The sequence below is a fragment of the Somniosus microcephalus genome, chromosome 11, assembly GCF_052327205.1.
Source record: "Somniosus microcephalus isolate GS21.2 chromosome 11, FLI_Smic_1.0, whole genome shotgun sequence".
Classification (NCBI taxonomy): Eukaryota; Metazoa; Chordata; class Chondrichthyes; order Squaliformes; family Somniosidae; genus Somniosus; species Somniosus microcephalus.
The window spans coordinates 233341594-233363552 of record NC_140997.1 but is presented as its reverse complement, the minus strand read 5'-3'; the positions used below and the strand labels follow the sequence as shown (position 1 = coordinate 233363552).

The 21959-nt window shown below is 52.2% G+C and overlaps 1 protein-coding gene across 2 annotated transcripts in view; it reads left to right on the top strand.

Annotated features, from left to right (window-relative positions):
- Positions 1-17952, top strand: part of LOC147111342 (phosphatidylinositol 4,5-bisphosphate 3-kinase catalytic subunit gamma isoform) — a 56681-nt gene extending 38729 nt beyond the window's left edge. Inside the window, exons 9-11 of one of the 2 annotated variants that reach the window (XM_086002131.1) lie at positions 6061-6172; positions 12165-12322; positions 16624-17952. In XM_086002131.1, the coding sequence (XP_085858257.1) occupies positions 6061-6172; positions 12165-12322; positions 16624-16887 (534 nt within the window). In that variant the 3' untranslated portion in view covers positions 16888-17952. The remainder of the gene's footprint in view (positions 1-6060; positions 6173-12164; positions 12323-16623) is intronic. The other variant, XR_015080086.1, reaches the window with a different exon arrangement.
- The last annotated feature ends 4007 nt before the right edge of the window (positions 17953-21959 follow it).

The following is a 21959-nucleotide window of genomic DNA, read 5'->3' as shown; positions in this document are numbered from 1 at the left end:
GTTGAATCCCCTCCTCTGCTGAAGCAGCTGGGACCAGTCCGAATGATGCTCGCTGCCCCTTCCCCCAGTCACTTCACCATGTGTGAGTCTAGACAGTGAGGAGTGCCGGACCTGAGCTCCAGTCTCTTCCCATCTGATGCCCACATGTTGGCTACTTTCCCTGCCCCCCCCTTGCGTAAAGAAAGAAAGACTTGCATTTCTGTAGCGCCTTTCACAACCTCAGGACGTCCCAAAGCACTTTACAGCCAATGAAGTACTTGTTGAAGTGTAGTCACTGTTGTAATGTAGGAAACACGGCAGCTAATTTGCGCACAGCAAGCTCCCACAAACAGTATAATGATCAGATAATCTGTTTTTTGTGATGTTGATTGGGGGATAAATAGTGGCCCCAGGACACCAGGGAGAACTTGCCCGCTCTTCAAAATAGTGGCCGTGGGACCTTTTACGTCCACCTGAGAGAGCAGATGGTTTAATGTCTCATCTGAAAGACGGCACCTCCGACAGTGCAGCGCTCCCTCAGTACTGCCCCTCCTATTAAATCCATGTGTTAATGGAGACACGGACTGCAGGAGTTGGTTTAACAAGTCTTTACTGAATGGAGACAATCGGGAACTGAAACTACAGAAGGCTGCTAGCGCCTTTTTATACAGGGGTGGTCACTGCCGGTACTGCAGTCTGAGACCAGTTATTCCCTTAAAGGTACATACACAACAATTCCTCCCCTTTTAGATAAATAGTACATAACATTCATTTAACAACTAAATGATAACTAATTACAATCACAATTACGGTTGCTAGATACATTGGTTGAGGTTAAGCAATTATAAGTTCAGTCTTTGAGGAGGCTTCCTGATTCTGTCTGGATAACGCCTCTTTGGGGTATCAGGTTCTTCTGGCAAGGTTGAGTCGGGATCAATGTCGTTGTTTGGTTCATCTGCTTCCAATATCACCGATTCTGCGGTAGATGCAATTGGTACGTCGGTTTCATCGCCAGGTGTATCAGATCGTGGTGTGGAGTTGACGTTTTCCCGTGACTCTAGAATCTGGTCAGCATGGCATCTTACAATGCTCTCTCCAACGTCCACGGTATACATGAGAGGTCCTTGCCGTGTACAAATCGTTCCTGGCTGCCATTTCTCTGTGCGGTAGTCCCGGGCCAAAACTGGTTGACCTATCTTAAAACTCCTGGTCGGCCTTTCATTCATATTCTGAAACTGCCTGTTCTCCACATCTCTTCTGATGTTCGGCTTAACCAAATCCAAGCGGCATCGTAGTCTTCGATTGAAGAACATCATGGCAGGAGTTTGGTTGGTAACCGCATGTGTCGCATTCCGGTAGGCAAACAAGAAGTTGTCCACGTTGTGTTGTAGGGGTATATCTTCATTACACATTGCCTTGATAGCCTTCTTGAATGTTTGAACAAACCTCTCGGCCAATCCATTAGTGGCTGGATGATATGGGGCAGATGTGAAATGCTTAACGCCATTGTTCTTTAAGAACCTCCGGAACTCTTTAGACACAAACTGTGGTCCATTGTCAGAGCAAATCTGTTCAGGCAGCCCATTCCTGGCGAATATGGTTTGTAAGACTGTAATAGTTTTTTCTGTGGTGGTTGAGGACATTTTTATTACCTCTGGCCACTTTGAATGTGCATCCACCGCAATTAAAAACATCGAGTCCATGAAGTGACCAGCAAAATCAATGTGCACCCTTTGCCATGGAGATGAGGGCCACTCCCATGGATGCAGAGGGGCTTGTGGTGGGGCGTTTTGGACCTTCTGGCATCCTGTACAGCTCTTGGTCATCTCTTCGATTTCTCTATCGATTCCCGGCCACCACACAAACGCTCTAGCTAAGTTCTTCATTTTTACCCCTCCCAGATGGCCCTCATGAAGCTCGTTGAGCACTCTATCCTTCAATTTGGGTGGAATTACTACTCTGGATCCACACATCAAGGTTCCTCTGCACACTGACAGCTGTTCTCTTCTCGGCGAGAATGCTGGCAGCAGTGGTTCGCCATGTGCTGGCCATCCCTTCACCGTTAAATCATAGACCCGGGATAGTGTCGGGTCATTTCGTGTTTCCTTTCCTATGTTTGCATTCGTCACAGGGAGACATTCGACTATGGTCGAGTGGAATATCTCCATTGGATCCACTGCAAGTTCTTCTTCCACCGTCGGCAACGGTAGGCGCGACAATCCATCAGCATTCCCATGCTGTTTAGTTCCTTTGTACTCGATGTCATATTGGTGTGCCCCTAGGAAAAGGGACCACCTCTGTAGCCGTTGTGCTGTCATTATCGGGACGCCCTTCTGAGGGTTGAAAATGGAGACAAGAGGTTGATGGTCAGTTATTAGAGTAAATTTTTGACCGTGCAGGTAGTGATTGAACTTCTTCACCCCCCACACTAGGCTGAGGGCCTCCCTGTCAATCTGGGCGTAGTTACGCTCGGCTGAAGTTAACGAGCGTGATGCAAAAGCTATCGGCCTCTCAGAACCATCAAGGAATTTAGGTGACAGTACCGCCCCAATGCCGTAGGGAGGCGCATCACACGCCAGTCTTATCGGTAGTGATGGGTTGTAGTGAGCCAATACTTCTCTTGAAGTGATTAGGTCCTTACTCTTCTGAAAGGCCCGCTTACATTCACGGCTCCATTTCCATGCTACTCCCGTTCGTAGCAGGGCGTTCAGTGGATGCAGAATTGTGGACAAATTCGGCAAAAACTTATGGTAGTAATTCACCAATCCGAGGAATGACCTCAGTTGCGACACATTTTCAGGCGCTGGAGCCTTAACTACCGCTTCAATTTTGTCAGGGGACTTATGCAACCCCTCTTCATCAATCACGTGGCCACAATACGATATCTGTTTCTTAAAAAACTCGCACTTGGGGCGATTGGCTCGTAGCCCATGTTCACGTAGTCTAGTGAGCACCTGCTCTAGGTTGGCAAGGTGTTCACTGTCATCTTCACCTGTCACCAGGATGTCGTCCAAGTAACACTGAGTCCTCGGAATCCCTTGCAGGACTTGTTCCATCGTTCTTTGCCATATCGCCGGAGCTGATGCTACTCCGAATACCAGTCGATTATACTGGTAAAGACCTTTGTGAGTGTTTATCGTAAGATACTTCCTAGAGGATTCTTCAACCTTCATCTGCAAATATGCTTGTGCTAGGTCAATTTTTGTAAGACGCTTCCCTCCAGATAGTGAGGCGAAGATATCTTCTATCCTTGGAAGAGGATATTGTACTGTGTGAAGGACTGGGTTCACTGTCACCTTGAAGTCCCCACAGATGCGAACCTTCCTTGGCTCCTCAGACTTATTGTTTAACGTTTTCTTCATGACAGGAACGATGGGTGTCGCCCACTCGCTCCAGTCTACCTTAGATAACACGCCTGCATTCTCCAGATTCTCCAGCTCTGCCTCAACGGCTGGGCGAATTGCATATGGTACCGGTCTTGCTTTGAAAAACTTGGGAATTGCATTCTCCTCTATTTTTATCGAGGCGGTTACGCCTTTAAGATTGCCCAGTTCTTGTTGAAATACCTCTTTGGCGTCAGCTAAGATTGTTGACAATCGTACAGGAGTGACGTCGTCATCCTTTTTACCAGCCACCGTCAGTGCCTGAATGGAGTGCCAGTCTAAACTTATCTTTCTGATCCATTCACGTCCCAATAACGGTGGTCCACCATCTTGCAGAATGTAGATACAATTTCCGTATTTTCTCGCCGTTGTATTCGACAGGCACCCTTATTTTTCCTCTGGGGTATACTTTTTGCCCCGTATACGTCCTCAAGACAATGGATGTCTCTCTCAAGGGTATGTGTGAGAATAGCCGCTCATAGTCTCGTCGATTCATGACGGTTAGAGCTGATCCTGTATCCAATTCCATTTTGACTTGGGACCCTGCTATCGTGAGGGTGACCCACATGGTTCGGTGATCCTCTTTTGCGATTACGTTGTGAAGTTTGAGACAGCTTAGTCTCTTGCTCCCGGATTCACTATCGCTCATCTGGTCTTCGGAACTACTGTCCGTCATCTTTTGTACTTTCCTGTACGGTTCCTTAGTAGCCTTTTTATTGTCATTGGTCTTCTTCTCAGACCTGCAAACTCGTGCAATGTGTCCCATCTTTCCGCATTGCCTGCATATTTTGTCCTTGGACCAGCAGTCCTTCTGGTCATGGTTTGTTCTGACGCAACGATAACATTTTGCAAATCCCCGTTTCATATCGTGGGTGCCGTATTCCTGTGGCTTTTGTTGTATTTCCGCAGCTCCCCTTGCTGCTGCTTCGTACGATACTGCCACGCTGAAAGCCTTATCTAACGTCAGCTCTTTCTCTGAGAGTAACCTCTTCTGGGTTCCTTCACTCAGGAGTCCACAGACAAATTTGTCCCGTAAGGCATCTGCCAGTCCTGCTCCGAACTGGCAGTGCTTTGATAGCTTGCGTAGTTCCGTAAGGTAATCAGCATTGCTCTCATTTTTATGCTGATTTCTCCTGTGGAATTTAAATCTTTCTGCTATCAGCAGCGGTGTAGGATTTAGGTGTTCCTGTAGGATAGCAACAATTTTGTTAAAACTCTTCGCCTTCGGTTTGGCTGGAGTAATCAGGTCCCGCAATAGGCTGTACGTTCTTGCGCCCATTAAATTTAGCAATACCGATGCCTTTTTCTCCTCGGCTATTTCGTTTGCCTCGCAATATACCTCGACTCTTTCCACATACGTGGTCCAGTCTTCTATTGCATTATCGAAGGCAGTGATATCGCCAGTCTTTGGCATCTTGAAAATCTAAGCTGGCGTCTCCCGCGCTTTTCCTTCGTCCCCGATGGATCAAAATGGCGCCTCCCGCGCTTTTCCTTCTTCCCCGCCGAGTTAAGATGGCGCCTCCCGCGCTTTCCCGCCGCTGCCGCTGCTGTCAACGCCGCTCTCCGCAGTATTTTTATTTTTAACCGTTCCTGTCATGGAGCGGACCCTCTGGGACACTTCCCTCCCTCTTCTTAGGTCCGAACGCTGCCCGGCTTCGAAGCACCGGCCGCGCCCTGTGTGCTCCACCCTCTCTCTCTCTCTTTGCTTCCCGACTCGCTGCCCGGCCCCGTTGCAGAGCCACCTGATCGAGCTCTAGCCCGCCGCAGCCCAGGAAGGATCAGTGCACTACCTGCCACCAGCCCGATTAGCTGGGAAACCAAGCCTGGCTCTTGACAGTCTCTCCTGCAAGTTTTCAATCCGATGATTTGGAGGGTGGTTGCCCACGGTCGACGCCCGTTTCTCGAGTTTATTTGGATAATATATTTTTTTCTTTCTTCTGGCTTCGACCTTCAACAACGTCGTCTGAGGTGCTGCCGAGTTGCAGGTAAGTTCGTTTCTTACTCGTTGCCAGTATTAAATCCGTGTGTTAATGGAGACACGGAATGCAGGAGTTGGTTTAACAAGTCTTTACTGAATGGAGACAATCGGAAACTGAAACTACAGCAGGCTGCTAGCGCCTTTTTATACAGGGGTGGTCACTGCCGGTACTGCAGTCTGAGACCAGTTATTCTCTTAAAGGTACACATACACAACACCTCCGACAGTGCAGCGTTCCCTCAGTACTGACCCTCCGACAGTGCGGCGCTCCCTCAGTACTGCCCCTCCAACAGTGCAGAATTCCCTCAGTACTGCCCCTCCGACAGTGCAGCGCTCCCTCAGTACCGCACTGGGAGTGTCGGCCTGGATTATGGGCTCAAGTCCCTGGAGTGGGACCGGAATCCACGAGCCCAGGGTTGCTGAGCCTCACAGGCCAGGAGCACCACTGCACCTCCCACGCCCCCCACACCACCCCCGCAACTGCCCTGGCCCCCCGCCCCCCCCGCAACCACCCCACACCCCCCCACGCCCCCCCCCCCGCCCCCCACACCTCCCCCGCCACCCACGCCGCACCCCCCCCCCCTCGCCTTGAGGGCGGCCAGCTCAGCCCAGGCTCCGAAGGGAGCATTAATGAACCCCTAGCCCACCAGTTGCCGAGGTGAAATCTAGCGGTGTGAGCCAGTGCGCCCGGCCGATAACCGTGTGCTCTCTGCTCTCCAGTATTATCAAGCGATGGAGACGTTCGTCACTTCCTGCGCGGGATACTGCGTTGCTACCTATGTTCTTGGAATTGGGGATCGGCACAATGACAACATCATGATAACCGAGCAAGGTAGGACCTCTGACCTGCGCACAAGAGAGGAGCACAGTAACATTAGGAACAGCAGGAGGCCACTCAGCCCCTCGAGCCTGCTGCCCCATTCTGTTAGATCAGGGCTGATCGGCACCTTAACCCCATTTACCCGCCTTTGCTCCGTGTCCCTCGATCCCCTTACCCAACAAAAATCCATCGATCTCAGTCTGGAAAGCTCCAATTGACCCCCAGCATCCACAGTATTTTTGGGGGAGAGAGTTCCAGATTCCCACCACCCTTTGTGTGAAGAAGTGCTTCCTGACATCACCCCTGAACGGCCTGGCTCTAATTTTAAGGTTCTGCCCCCTTGTTCTGGACTCCCCCCGCCAGAGGAAATAGTTTCTCTCTCTCGACCCGATCAACTCCTTTAATCATCTTAAACACCTCGATCAGATCGCCCCTTAATCTTCTAAACTCGAGGGAAGACAAGCCCAGTCTGTGCAACCTGTCCTCGGAATTTAACCCTTTCAGCCCCGGTATCATTCTGGTGAATCTGCGCTGCTCCCCCTCCAGGGCCGATATATCCTTCCTGAGAGGCGGGGCCCAGAACTGAACCCAGTGACTCCAGAGGGGGTCTGACCAGAGCTCTGAACAACTGAAGCATCGCTCTGTGCCCCTTTGTAATTCCAGCCCCCGAGAAAACATTGCATTCGCTGCCAGGATTGATTTTTGTGCAGGATTCTCCAAAGTTGCTTGGTGTGGCTCTGGAATCCCGTTTTCACTCGCTTGTTAAGGAGACCAGTGAATATAGTGTTAACGGAGCCGGCTCGCCACACTGCGAAGTTCCACAGTCCCGTGTTTCGTTGTCGCTTCACTGAGAGACCAGCAGATGCCTCAGGGTAAAAGCGGAGTCTCTGGTTCCCTGGGACGTTGTTCTTTCCCCTGTGAAGGGAGAGGAGCTTCCGATTGGGCCTTGGTGACAGACAGGTGGGCGGGGGGGAGGGGCAGTGCCGGGGGTGAGGATTCCCTAAGCCAGCTGTTCCCGCTCCTTGACCTGCAATGGGACTAAACATAGTGGCAGCAGTGAACCACCTTCTCCCCATATCCCCCAACCCCACTTACCCACCTTCTCCCCAGACCCGCAACCCCACCTACCCACCTTCTCCCCATATCCCCCAACCCCACTTACCCACCTTCTCCCCATATCCCCCAACCCCACCTACCCAACTTCTCCCCATATCCCCCAACCCCACTTACCCACCTTCTCCCCATATCCCCCAACCCCACTTACCCACCTTCTCCCCAGACCCGCAACCCCACCTACCCACCTTCTCCCCAAATCCCCCAACCCCACTTACCCACCTTCTCCCCATATCCCCCAACCCCACTTACCCACCTTCTCCCCATATCCCCCAACCCCACTTACCCACCTTCTCCCCATATCCCCCAACCCCACTTACCCACCTTCTCCCCATATCCCCCAACCCCACCTACCCAACTTCTCCCCATATCCCCCAACCCCACTTACCCACCTTCTCCCCATATCCCCCAACCCCACCTACCCAACTTCTCCCCATATCCCCCAACCCCACCTACCCACCTTCTCCCCATATCCCCCAACCCCACCTACCCACCTTCTCAGAGACTAGGGTCCTCAATTTAAATAAAGGAAACTACGATGGTCTGAGGAGCGAGTTGGGTAGGATTGATTGGGGAATGGCACTCAAAGTGGTGACGGTGGATAGGCAATGGCAAACATTCAAAGACCGAATGGATGAGCTACAGAATTTGTTCACCCCAGTTTGGCATAAAAATAAAACAAAAAAGGTGACTCAACCATGGCTAACAAGGGAAATTAGGGATAGCATAAGATCCAAGGAGACGATATATAAATTGGCCAGAAAAAGCAATAATCCTGAGGATTGGGAGCAGTTTAGGATTCAACAAAGGAGGACAAAGGGATTAATTAAGAAAGGGAAAATAGAATATGAGGGTAAGCTTGCACGGAACATAAAAACAGACTGTAAAAGCTTTTATAGATGTGAAGAGAAAAAGATTGGTGAAGTCAAGCGTAGGTCCCTTGCAGTCAGAATCAGGGGAATTTATAATGGGGAACAAAGAAATGGCAGACCAACTAAATTCATACTTTGGTTCTGTCTTCACAAAGGAGGACACAAATAACCTCCCAGAGATGCCGGGGAACATAGGGTCTGATGAAAGGGTGGAACTGAAAGAAATCAGTATTTGTAGGGAAATGGTGTTAGGAAAATTGATGGAACTGAAGGCCGATAAATCCCCAGGGCCTGATAATCTACATCCCAGGGTACTTAAGGAAGTGGCCCTAGAAATAATAGATGCATTGCTGGTCATCTTCCAGAACTCGATAGACTCTGGAACAGTACCCATGGATTGGAGGGTAGCTAATGTTACCCCACTATTCAAAAAAGGTGGTAGAGAGAAAACAGGGAATTACAGACCGGTAAGCCTGACATCGGTAGTGGGGAAAATGCTAGAGTCTATTATAAAAGATGTAATAGCAGAGCACTTGGAAAGCAGTGACAGGATCGGACAAAGTCAACATGGATTTACAAAAGGTAAATCGTGCTTGACTAATCTACTGGAATTTTTTGAGGATGTAACTGGTAAAATAGATAAGGGAGAACCAGTGGATGTGGTGTATTTGGACTTTCAGAAGGCTTTCGATAAGGTCCCGCATAAGAGATTAGCGTGCAAAATTAAAGCACATGGGATTGGGGGCAAGGTATTGACTTGGATAGAGAACTGGTTGGCGGACAGAAAGCAAAGAGTTGGAATAAACGGGTCGTTTTCCGAGTGGCAGGCAGTGACTAGTGGGGTACCGCAAGGATTGGTCCTAGGACCCCAGCTGTTCACAATATATATTAATGATCTGGACGAGGGAATTGGATGTAATATCTCCAAATTTGCAGACGACACAAAGCTGGGTGGGAGGGTAAGCTGTGAGGAGGATGTCGTGAAACTCCAGTATGATTTGGACAGGTTGGGTGATTGGGCAGAAACATGGCAAATGCACTATAATGTGGATAAATGTGAGGTTATCCACTTTGGTGGCAAAAACAGGAAGGCAGATTATTATTTGAATGGCAATAGATTGGGAGAAGGGGAAGTGCAAAGAGACCTGGGTGTTCTTGTGCACCAGTCGCTGAAGGTAAGCATGCAGGTGCAGCAGGCGGTTAAGAAGACAAATGGTATGTTGGCCTTCGTAGCAAGAGGGTTCGAGTACAGGAACAAGGATGTCTTGCTACAGTTGTACAGGGCCTTGGTGAGACCGCACCTTGAGTATTGTGTGCAGTTTTGGTCGCCTTACCTGAGGAAGGATGTTCTTGCCATGGAAGGAGTGCAGCGAAGATTCACCAGGCTGATACCTGGGATGGCAGGAATGACGTATGAGGAGAGACTTTGTCGATTGGGCTTATACTCACTGGAGTTTAGAAGATTGAGAGGGGATCTCATCGAAACCTATAAAATTCTGTCAGGCCTGGACAGACTAGATGCAGGAAGGATGTTTCTGATGGTCGGGGAGTCCAGAACCAGGGGTCATAGTCTAAGGATAAGGGGTAAGCCATTTAGGACTGAAATGAGGAGGAATTTCTTCACCCAGAGAGTGGTGAACCTGTGGAATTCTCTGCCACAGAGGGCGGTGGAGGCCAGTTCATTAAATATATTCAAGAAAGAGTTGGATATATTTCTTAAGGCTAAAGGGATCAAGGGATATGGGGAGAAGGCAGGGACAGGGTACTGAATTTGGATGATCAGCCATGATCTCATTGAATGACGGAGCAGGCTCGAAGGGCCGAATGGCCTACTACTCCTCCTATCTTCTATGTTTCTATGTATCACCAACCCCACCTACCCACCTTCTCCCCGTATCCCCAACCCCACCGACCCACCTTCTCCCCATATCCCCAACCCCACCGACCCACCTTCTCCCCATATCCCCAACCCCACCTACCCACCTTCTCCCCATATCCTCAACCCCACCCACCCACCTTCTCCCCAGACCCCCAACACCACCCACCTTATCCCCATATCCCCAACCCCACCCACCCACCTTCTCCCCAGACCCCCAACCCCACCCACCCACCTTCTCCCCATATCCTCAACCCCACCCACCCACCTTCTCCCCAGACCCCCAACCCCACCCACCCACCTTCTCCCCATATCCTCAACCCCACCCACCCACCTTCTCCCCATATCCCCAACCCCACCCACCCACCTTCTCCCCATATCCCCCAACCCCACCCACCCACCTTCTCCCCATATCCCCCAACCCCACCCACCCACCTTCTCCCCATATCCCCCAACCCCACCCACCCACCTTCTCCCCATATCCCCCAACCCCACCCACCCACCTTCTCCCCATATCCCCCAACCCCACCCACCCACCTTCTCCCCATATCCCCAACCCCACCCACCCACCTTCTCCCCATATCCCCCAACCCCACCCACCCACCTTCTCCCCATATCCCCCAACCCCACCCACCCACCTTCTCCCCATATCCCCCAACCCCACCCACCCACCTTCTCCCCATATCCTCAACCCCACCCACCCACCTTCTCCCTATATCCCCCAACCCCACCCACCCACCTTCTCCCCATATCCCCCAACCCCACCCACCCACCTTCTCCCCATATCCCCCAACCCCACCCACCCACCTTCTCCCCATATCCCCCAACCCCACCCACCCACCTTCTCCCCATATCCCCAACCCCACCCACCCACCTTCTCCCCATATCCCCCAACCCCACCCACCCACCTTCTCCCCGTATCCCCAACCCCACCCACCCACCTTCTCCCCATATTCCAAAACAACAACAACAATTTGTATAGCACCTTTAGCGTAGTAAAACGTCCCAAGGTGCTTCACAGGAGCGTAAATCAGACAAATTTGACCCCGAGCCACAGAAGGAAATATTAGGGACAGGTGACCAAATGCTTGATCAAAGAGGTCGGTTTTAAGGATCGTCTTAATGGAGGAGAGGCGGGGAGATTTAGGGAGGGAATTCCAGAGCTTAGGGCCCAGGCAACAGAAGGCACGGCCGCCAATGGTGGGGCGATGATTATAATCAGGGATGCTCAATGTTAGATCCGTGATTCTGAGAGTATGACGTTTTTTTAATAACCACACGGATGCTGTAACTTAACAATCAACAGGTATTTACTGGAGGAGGGTAGTCTCAAGACTGGGGGTACAGAGGCATGCGCAAGGCTTATATACAGGTGTGGTCACTGCCAGTACTACAGTATACAGGAGCTGTAAAAGTCGTTCTGTCTTAAAGGCACATACACTACACTCGAGTCCAGAATTAGAGGAGCACAGAGATCTCGGGGGTTTGTGGGGCTGCAGGAAGTTACAGAGATAGGGAGGGATTTGAAAACAATTTTAAAATCGAGGCTGGGAGCCAATGTAGGTCGGTGAGCAGAGGGGTACTCACCCTTTTCCCCACCTTCTCCCCATATCCCTCAGTCCCTTCTCTCTCCAGAAACACTTCCACTGTCTCCTGACACCGTCCATTTCAATGTCCTTCTCCGGTAACTTGTTCCACAATCTGATTCCCCTTTGGGTGTGAAAACTCCACAGACATTCCTTCTCACTCCTTACTTCCTCATCACTAATCCCTGTCCCTGGGATTGGAATCTTCGAACGGAATGATTAGCCCGGATTAATTTGTGTCTGTTCCCATCATACAACCTTGAAAACTTCACAAGGGCGCTTGTTTAGCCCAATATTTATCCCTCAACCAACATCACTAAAACAGATGATCTGATCATTATCACATTGCTGTTTGTGGGAGCTTGCTGTGCGCAAATTGGCTGCCGCGTTTCCCACATTACAACAGTGACTACACTTCAAAAATTGGCTGTAAAGCGCTTTGGGACATCCTGAGGATGTGAAAGGCGCTATAGAAATGCGAGTCTTGTTTTCGTTGTTGTAGGTAATTACTGGGTGTGGACAATCTGACATCCCCTTTCTCTTTCCTCTTTTTACAGGCAATTTATTCCACATTGATTTCGGTCACATTCTGGGCAACACAAAGCGGATTCTGGGTGTAAACCGGGAGCGTGTCCCCTTCGTCCTGACCCCAGACTTTCTCTTTGTGATGGGACGAGTGAACAAAAGACACAGCCTTTACTTCCAGAGGTTCAAGGTGAGAGTGTGGCTCTGGGGACCGCTCCGGCACACAGCACGACTGGGCGCGACCCTCCACACACACACACGGACCAGTGCACCACCCACAGCACGGCCCCCAACACACACACACGGACCAGTGCACCACCCACAGGATGACCCTCCACACACACACACACACACACACACACACACACACACACACACACACACACACACGGACCAGTGCACCACCCACAGCACGGCCCCCCCCCCCCCCCCCACACACACACACGGACCAGTGCACCACCCACAGGATGACCCTCCACACACACACACACACACACACACACACACACACACACACACACACACACACACACGGACCAGTGCACCACCCACAGCACGGCCCCCCCCCCCCCACACACACACACGGACCAGTGCACCACCCACAGCACAACCCTCCACACACACACACACACACACACACACACACACACACACACACACACGGACCAGTGCACCACCCACAGCATGCCCCCCCCCCCCCCACACACACACACACGGACCAGTGCACCACCCACAGCACGGCCCCCCCCCCCCCCACACACACACACGGACCAGTGCACCACCCACAGCACAACCCTCCACACACACACACACGGACCAGTGCACCACCCACAGCACGGCCCCCCCCCCCCCCACACACACACACGGACCAGTGCACCACCCACAGCACGGCCCCCCACACACACACACGGACGTGCACCACTCACAGGATGGCCCCCTCCCCCCCACACACACACACGGACCAGTGCACCACCCACAGCACGGCCCCCCCCCCCCACACACACACGGACCAGTGCACCACCCACAGCACGGCCCCCCCCCCCACACACACACACGGACCAGTGCACCACCCACAGCACAACCCTCCACACACACACACACGGACCAGTGCACCACCCACAGCACGGCCCCCCCCCCCACACACACACACGGACCAGTGCACCACCCACAGCACGGCGCCCCACACACACACGGACGTGCACCACTCACAGGATGGCCCCCTCCCCCCCCCACACACACACGGACGTGCACCACCCACAGGACGGCGCCCCCCCCCCCCCACACACACACACGGACCAGTGCACCACCCACAGCACGGCCCCCCCCCCCCCCACACACACACACGGACCAGTGCACCACCCACAGCACGGCCCCCCACCACCCCCCTACACGCACGGCCCCCTCCCCCCCCGCACACACACACGGACCAGTGCACCACCCACAGCACGGCCCCCCACACACACACGGACGTGCACCACTCACAGGTTGGCCCCCTCCCCCCCCCACACACACACGGACGTGCACCACCCACAGGACGGCGCCCCCCCCCCCCCCCCCACACACACACACGGACCAGTGCACCACCCACAGCACGGCCCCCCCCCCCCACACACACACGGACCAGTGCACCACCCACAGCACGGCCCCCCACCACCCCCCCACACGCACGGCCCCCTCCCCCCCCCACACACACACGGACCAGTGCACCACCCACAGCACGGCCCCCCACACACACACACACACACACACGGACCAGTGCACCACCCACAGCACGGCCCCCCACACACACACACACACACACACACACGGACCAGTGCACCACCCACAGCACGGCCCTCCACACACACACACACACACACACACACGGACCAGTGCACCACCCACAGCACGGCCCCCTCCCCCCCACACACACACACGGACCAGTGCACCACCCACAGCACGGCCCCCTCCCCCCCCCACACACACACGGACCAGTGCACCACCCACAGCACGGCCCCCCCACACACACACGGACCAGTGCACCACCCACAGCACGGCCCCCTCCCCCCCCCACACACACACGGACCAGTGCACCACCCACAGCACGACCCCCACCCCCCCCACACACACACGGACCAGTGCACCACCCACAGCACGGCCCACCCCCCCCACACACACACACGGACCAGTGCACCACCCACAGCACGGCCCCCTCCCCCCCCCCACACACACACGGACCAGTGCACCACCCACAGCACGGCCCCCCACACACACACACACACGGACCAGTGCACCACCCACAGCACGGCCCCCCACACACACACACACACACGGACCAGTGCACCACCCACAGCACGGCCCCCCACACACACACGGACCAGTGCACCACCCACAGGACAGCCTCTGGTCTCTGGTACAGGCTGGGACCACTGCTCTTCAACATTGACATTAATGATTTGGACTCGGGAATCGGAAGTACAATTTCAAAATTTGCAGACGACACCAAATTGGGGGGTGTAGTTAATACAAAGAAGGACTGCGACAAAATGCAGGAAGACATTAATAAACTTGCAGAATGGGCGCGTAATTGGCAAATGGATTTCAATATAGATAAGTGTGAGGTGGTGTGTTTTGGTAGGAAGAATAAGGAGGCCACTCGCTCCTTGGGAGAGTGTGAATGGGGTCGAGGAGCAGAGGGATCTGGGGGCACAGATACACAAATCACTAAATGCAGCGACACGGGTTAATAAGGCCATAAAACAGCAAACCAAGCACTGGGGCTCATTTCTAGAGGGATAGAACCGAAAAGCAGAGAAGTTCTGTTAAACTTGTATTGAACCTTGGTTAGCCTGCACTCGGAGCACTGTGTGCAGTTCTGGTCTCCATATTATAAAAAGGATGTAGAGGCACTGGAGAGGATGCAAAAAAGATTTACAAGGATGATTTTTAAAAATTTGTTCCTGGGATGTGGGCGTCGCTGGCAAGGCCAGCATTTATTGCCCATCCCTAATTGCCCCTTGAGAAGGTGGTGGTGAGCCGCCTTCTTGAACCGCTGCAGTCCGTGTGGTGAAGGTACTCCCACAGTGCTGTTAGGGAGGGAGTTCCAGGATTTTGACCCAGCAGACTTTGATTTTGATGCCAGCACTGAGAGGTTAGAACTATCGGGAAAGGCTGAACAGGCTGGGGCTCTTTTCTCCAGAAAGGAGAAGGCCGAGGGGGTGACCTGATAGAGGTCTTCATGATTATTCTAGCCCCATATAGTTCAATGATTTCAGGGAGTCACATTGCTAAGTCCCTCCCTAAACTCCTCGTCTTTGACCAAGCTCTCAGTCACACCTGGGAACAGAAGCCACTTGGTTCTAGGACTGGACTAGCAAACCTGCCGTAGCGAGTTCGGAAAGCGAATTGAATAAATCTGGTGATTTGTGGGCCAACACCAGATAAAGTGACCATGAAAACTGTCGGATTGTCGTAAAAACCCATCTGGTTCACTAATGCCCTTCAGGGAAGGAAATCTGCCATCCTTACCCGGTCTGGCCTATAGGTGACTCCAGTCCCACAGCAATGTGGTTGACTCTTAATCTCAGGGCGACTAGGGATGGGTGATCAATGCTGCCTTGCCAGCAACACCCACATGCCAAACACAGATAATAAGTGACATGAATCTTGTCATCCATGTGGAAATGACTTATGAAATGATACTGGGCGGCCTGCTGGTGGCGCTGTCCAGGGAGAGTATAAATACTCGGGCATGGGCCCAGCTTGCTCAGGACATTCTTTAACAGGAACTAGTGAAGGACACAACTAGACCTCCATGTTGTAAAACAGTTGATTAAAGCTTTGTTTAATGCTTAGACCAAGTGCCTAGTAGTTTTCTTACATCAATAAGTATTTTGCTTGTCATCCATTTTGGAAAGAACGAACTTGCATTTCTCCAGCGCCTTTCACCACCTCAGGACGTCCCAAAGTTCTTTTCAGCCAATGAAGTCCTTCTGAAGTGTAGTCACTGTTGTAATGTAGGAAATGCGGCAACCACTTTGGGCACAGCAAGCTCCCACAAACAGCAATGTGATAATGACCAGATCATCTGTTTTTAGGGATGTTGGTTGAGGGATAAATATTGGCCCCAGGACACCGGGGAGAACTCCCCTGCTCTTCTTCTAAATAGTGCCACGGGATCTTTTACGTCCACCAGAGAGAGCAGACGGAGCCTCGGATTAACATCTCATCTGAAAGACGGCACCTCCGACAGTGCAGCGCTCCCTCAGTACTGCACTGGGGGTGTCAACATAAATTATGGGGCTCGAGTCTCTGGAGTGGGACTTGAACCCACGACCTTCTGACTCAGAGGCGAGAGTGCTGCCCACTGAGCCACTGGTGACTATGCTTTAGTGAAGCGCCTTGGGCTGTTTTTCTACGATAAAGGTGCTAGAGAATGAACGCCAGCAGTTGGTAATGCCGTCGAGGGTACCAATAACTTGCAGCTCTGACCTTCTTCCCCTTGGTCCTCAGGATATTTGCATCCAGGCCTACATGAGTCTTCGGACCCACTCCAGCCTCCTGATCACTCTCTTCTCACTGATGATGTTGACTGGTATCCCTGAACTAACCTGCACGGAGGACATCCAGTACCTGCGGGAAGCACTGGCTGTTGAGAAAGAGGAGAAGAAAGCACACGAACACTTCTTGAACCAGATCAGTATCTGTGAGAACCTGGGCTGGACCATTCAGGCCAGCTGGTGGATTCACATGTTCATGGGTATTAAACAGACTTGAGCAGAGAGATGGGCCGAATGGCCCCCTGCTGTATGATACAGACCTCTGTTATTTCCTACCATCCAGCCTCAAAATATCACTCCTTAATTGCCTATCCACTCCCCAGCCCCGGGAATAAGCCACCCCCCCAGGTGAGGAAGGGGAGAAGTCTTCGCCAAGACGCGACACCTCACCTACGGAGGAGCCTTCACCAATATGGCGGGTGGCGCACTTCCCTTTGGGTGCACGCCGCCCGCCATTTTGGACCCTTAGGCACCCGTTCGACGCCTTGTATATCAGCCGCCACACGATCCAATTTCAAGACCATTGGGTCTCCTGCGAAGGCTTTGTCTGTGGCAGCGCCTCCTGTGGATCTAGAATCACAGAATGATACAGCACAGGAGGAGGCCATTTGGCCCATCATGCCTGTGCCGGCTCTTTGAAAGAGCTCTCCAATTAGTCCCACTCCCCTGCTCTTTCCTCAGAGCCCTGCAAATTTCTCCTTTTCAAGCATTTCTCCAATTTCCCTTTTGAAAGTTACTATTGAATCTGCTTCCACCGCCCTTTCAGGCAGCGCGTTCCAGATCACAACAACTCGCTGCATAAAAACATTCTCCTCATCTCCCCTCTGGTTCTTTTGCCAATCACCTTCAATCTGTGTCCTCTGGTTACCGATCCTCCTGCCACTGGAAACAGTTTCTCCTTATTTACTCCATCAAAACCCCTCATGATTTTGAACACCTCTATTAAATCTCCCCTTAACCTTCTCTGCTCTAAGGAGAACAATCCCAGCTTCTCCAGTCTCTCCACATCACTGAAGTCTCTCATCCCTGGGACCATTCCAGTAAATCTCCTCCGCACCCTCTGCAGGGCCTCGACACCCTTCCTAAAGTGCGGTGCCCAGAATTGGACACAATGCTCCAGCTGGGGCCGAACCAGTGATTTATAAAGGTTCAGCACAACATTCTTTGCTTTTGTACTCTATGCCTCTATTTATAAAGTGATTTATAAAGGTTTTGCATAACTTGGCACATCTTCCTTGCTTTTGTACTCCATGTCTTTATTAATAAACCCATGGATGTTATTAACAGCCTCCTCAACTTGTCCTGCCATTTTCAAAGATTTGTCTACAGACGTCCCCGGGTCTCTCTGTTACTGCACCCCCTTTAAAATTGTACCCTTTAATTTATATTGCCTCTCCTCATTCTTCCTACCAAAATGTATCACTTCGCACGTTAAATTTCATCAGCCATGTGTCTGCCTATTTCACCAGTCTGTCTATGTCCTCCCCGAAGTCCGTTACTATCCTCCTCAGTGTTTACATAAGAACATCGGAACAGGAGGAGTCCATTGACCCCCTCCAGCCTGTTCCGCCATTCAATGAGACCATGACTGATCTGCGACCTAACTCCACATACCCGCCTTTGGCCCATATCCCTTAATACCATTGGTTAACAAAAATCTATCGATCTCCCGATTTAAAATTAACAATTGATCTAGCACCAATTGCTGTTTGCGGAAGAGAGTTCCAAACTTCTACCACCCTTTGTGTGTCGAAGTGTTTCCTCATTTCACTCCTGAAAGGTCTGGCTCTAATTTTTAGACTCTGCCCCCTAGTCCTAGACTCCCCAACCAGCGGAAATAGTTTCTCTCTCTCTACCCCTATCTGTTCCCCTTAATATCCTGAAACTTCAATCAGATCACCCCCATAACCTTCTAAATTCCAGGGAATACAACCCTAGTTTGTGTAATCTCTCCTCGTAATTTAACCCTTGGAGTCCGGGTATCAGTCTGGTAAACCTACGCTGCACTCCCTCCAAGGCCAATCTATCCTTCCTAAGGTGTGGTGCCCAGAACTGCTCCCAGTGCTCCAGGTGTGGTCTCCCAGTGCTCCAGGTGTGGTCTCCCAGTGCTCCAGGTGTGGTCTCCCAGTGCTCCAGGTGTGGTCTCCCAGTGCTCCAGGTGTGGTCTCCCAGTGCTCCAGGTGTGGTCTCCCAGTGCTCCAGGTGTGGTCTCCCAGTGCTCCAGGTGTGGTCTCCCAGTGCTCCAGGTGTGGTCTCCCAGTGCTCCAGGTGTGGTCTCCCAGTGCTCCAGGTGTGGTCTCCCAGTGCTCCAGGTGTGGTCTCCCAGTGCTCCAGGTGTGGTCTAACCAGGGTTTTGTACAGCTGCAGCATAACTTCTACCCCCCTTGTATTCTAGTCCTCCAGATATAAAGGGGAAGAATTCGGTTGCTTTGTGCCTCCTGTTAACGGGGCGCAAAACAACTCGCACCCGGACTCAGCGGCGCCAACACCTCCCGCGAAATTCAGCGGGTGGTTAGTGGCGGCGGTAACCGTTAGCGCCCCGCGGTGCTGCGCCGCTAGCAATGACGCCATCGCCGTGTACAGCGCTCCACTCGCGTCCCGGTCGCGATCTTCGGTAGCGCCTCCTGACTTACCGCCGGACGCCATGTCTGCCAGGGTCGGGGGGGGCCTACCTGCGGCCGGGGCGATGCTAAATAAAGGCGAGGTGCCGGGCGGCCTGCCAGCACCTACCTGCACTCCCATCCACGGCCTCCTGACCCACCCCCCCCTCCCCGCGGAGTGCCGGCTGCGCTCCGTGAGCCCGGCACTTCCCTTGAGTGCCGGGCTCTTTTGCTGGCACTCCCGATCCCTGGTGGCCCAGCTGGGCCCCGGGTCGCGCTGCGCCAGGCCCCTCCCCTTTAAGAAGGGGAGGAGGGCCTGCAGTACCACGGCACGTAGCGCCACGATATTCCCTCGCAGCGCCCCAAGAGGGAGGCGAGGCACTTCCAGTAGCACCCCGCTTCCCTCTTGAGGCGTTACCGATAAATTTCGGCCGTGGGGGTGTTAATTTTTTCAGGGCGCTAAAAGTAGCGCCCCGGTGAAGTTAGCGCCCCAGAGGGGGGCGTGACTCCGATTTTCCCCCCAAAGGCTTTTATATTTGCCTTTTTGATTATTTTCTGTAGCTGTGTTTACTACATTTCGGAGTTTCATGTCATCTGCAAACTTTGAAATGATGCCCTGTATACCCAAGACCAGGTCATTAATATATATTAAAAAGAGCAGTGGTTCCAGTACCGACCCCTGGGGGGCACCACTGCACACTTCCCTCCAGTCCAAAACACAGCCAGTCCAGTCCAGGTCATTAATATAGATCGAAAGATGTGGTTTGGTGCCGTTTGACTTTTACGCCAGTGCGATTGGCACCTGATGTTGCTGGCGGACCGGGGACTGATAACATTTTGTCTTTAAAGCCAGCGCGAATAGGCGGGTGCGAGACCCCGTCACCTTCACCTTTCACACACTGAAAGTCCCAGCTTGACCCAGGAGCCCAGTCAACACTCGGAGTGGCAGGTCAACGGGTCCAAAGGCCGGGGAGTGGGCGGCTCGGCCTGTCATCCAACTCCTGTGTTTATGAAAGAGCAGGGTGAAGGGTCACCGGAGTGCCTGAACCTAAAGCATTAGCCCAAAGGCTGCAGAAGTTTAGTTTACAGAACTGAGATGGCCTACCACGAGGAGGCCAGGAGATTTAATTAAAAGCAGTTTGTGGTATCTGCACAGGGTAGGGTCGACAATCGCCAAGCCTCCAGGATTGCCCTGGTACCTCTAGGAATTGAAGATTTATCTCCTAGACACCACTGGGAGCAAAATCAGGGCGAGAAATCATTGGGGACGTTAGAAATGGTGCGTTTTTTTTTCTTTTTATGAACTTATGAGCATGACGGAGAGGAAAAGAGCCTCTGGTCCATCCAGCCTGTCCCCCACAACTGTGATACCCCGTGCATCACAATATATAGACTCAAATCAAATCAAATCAAATCAACTTTTATTGTCATTGTTAGTGCACAGGTGCAGTACAACGAAATGTAGGCTTGCGGCTCCCGAGAGTGTACATTTAGATTAAGACATTTAAACATTCAACATACATTTGGCTTGTAATACATTAACATAGACATAACCATAATAAAGTGCATTGGCAGATGTGCAGGCTTTAGAGTTTATTTGTGGAGTTCAGTAGGATGACAGCCCTGGGAAAAAAGCTGTTCCTAAATCTGGTCGTACGGGTGCGAATGCATCTGTAGCGTCTCCCAGATGGCAGGAGGGCGAACAGACTGTGGCTGGGGTGGGTAGGGTCTTTGATGATGGTCCGTGACCTCCGTAAACAGCGTTTCTGGTATATGTGCTCTATGGTCGGTAGCCGGGTGCCGGTAATGCGTTGGGCAGTTTTGACTACCCGCTGCAGGGCTTTCCGGTCATAGTAGCTACAGCTGCCCACCCCAACCAAGATCACACGAGTTCCTGGGAGAGACAAAAACCCAGGCCAATTATGGGGGGCCAATAATCTGGGTAATTCCTCTCCGACCCCCCTGAGGCGATGGAGACTAGTCCAGAAGATCACTCTGGCCGTGAGTAACGTTACCAGCTCCCTCCCTCTTGTACGAGGTGATCTCCGCCCCAGCCAGAAACAGGACCAGCTCTCGCTCGAAGGGATTCGGCGAATCACCATCCACCGCACGAACCAGCAGCCTGTCCCCGAGGTCCACCATTCCCCGGAGAAAGAGCCACCTCCTGACTTCGAACGTAACATTTTCTTTGAACACCTTTGTTTATTTGGTATTAAACATTGGAGATCGGGGTGGGGTGGGGGTGGGGGGGGGAATGGACTGACAATCAAAAATCATCCAATCAGATAACAACAACAACAACTTGAACTTACATAGTGCCTTTAACGTAATAAAACGTCCCAAGGCGCTTCACAGGAGCGTAAATCAGACAAAATTTGACACCGAGCCACAGAAGGAGATATTAGGACAAAAGCTGGGTCAAAGAGGTCGGTTTTAAGGAGCGTCTTAAAGGAGGAAACATAGAAACATAGAAGATAGGAGCAGGAGGCCATTCGGCCCCTCGAGCCTGCTCCGCCATTCAATGCGATCATGGCTGATCATCCAAATTCAGTACCCTGTCCCTGCTTTCTCCCCATATCCCTTGATCCCTTTAGCCTTAAGAAATATATCCAACTCCTTCTTGAATATATTTAATGAATTGGCTTCTACTGCCTTCTGTGGTAGAAAATTCCATAGGTTCACCACTCTC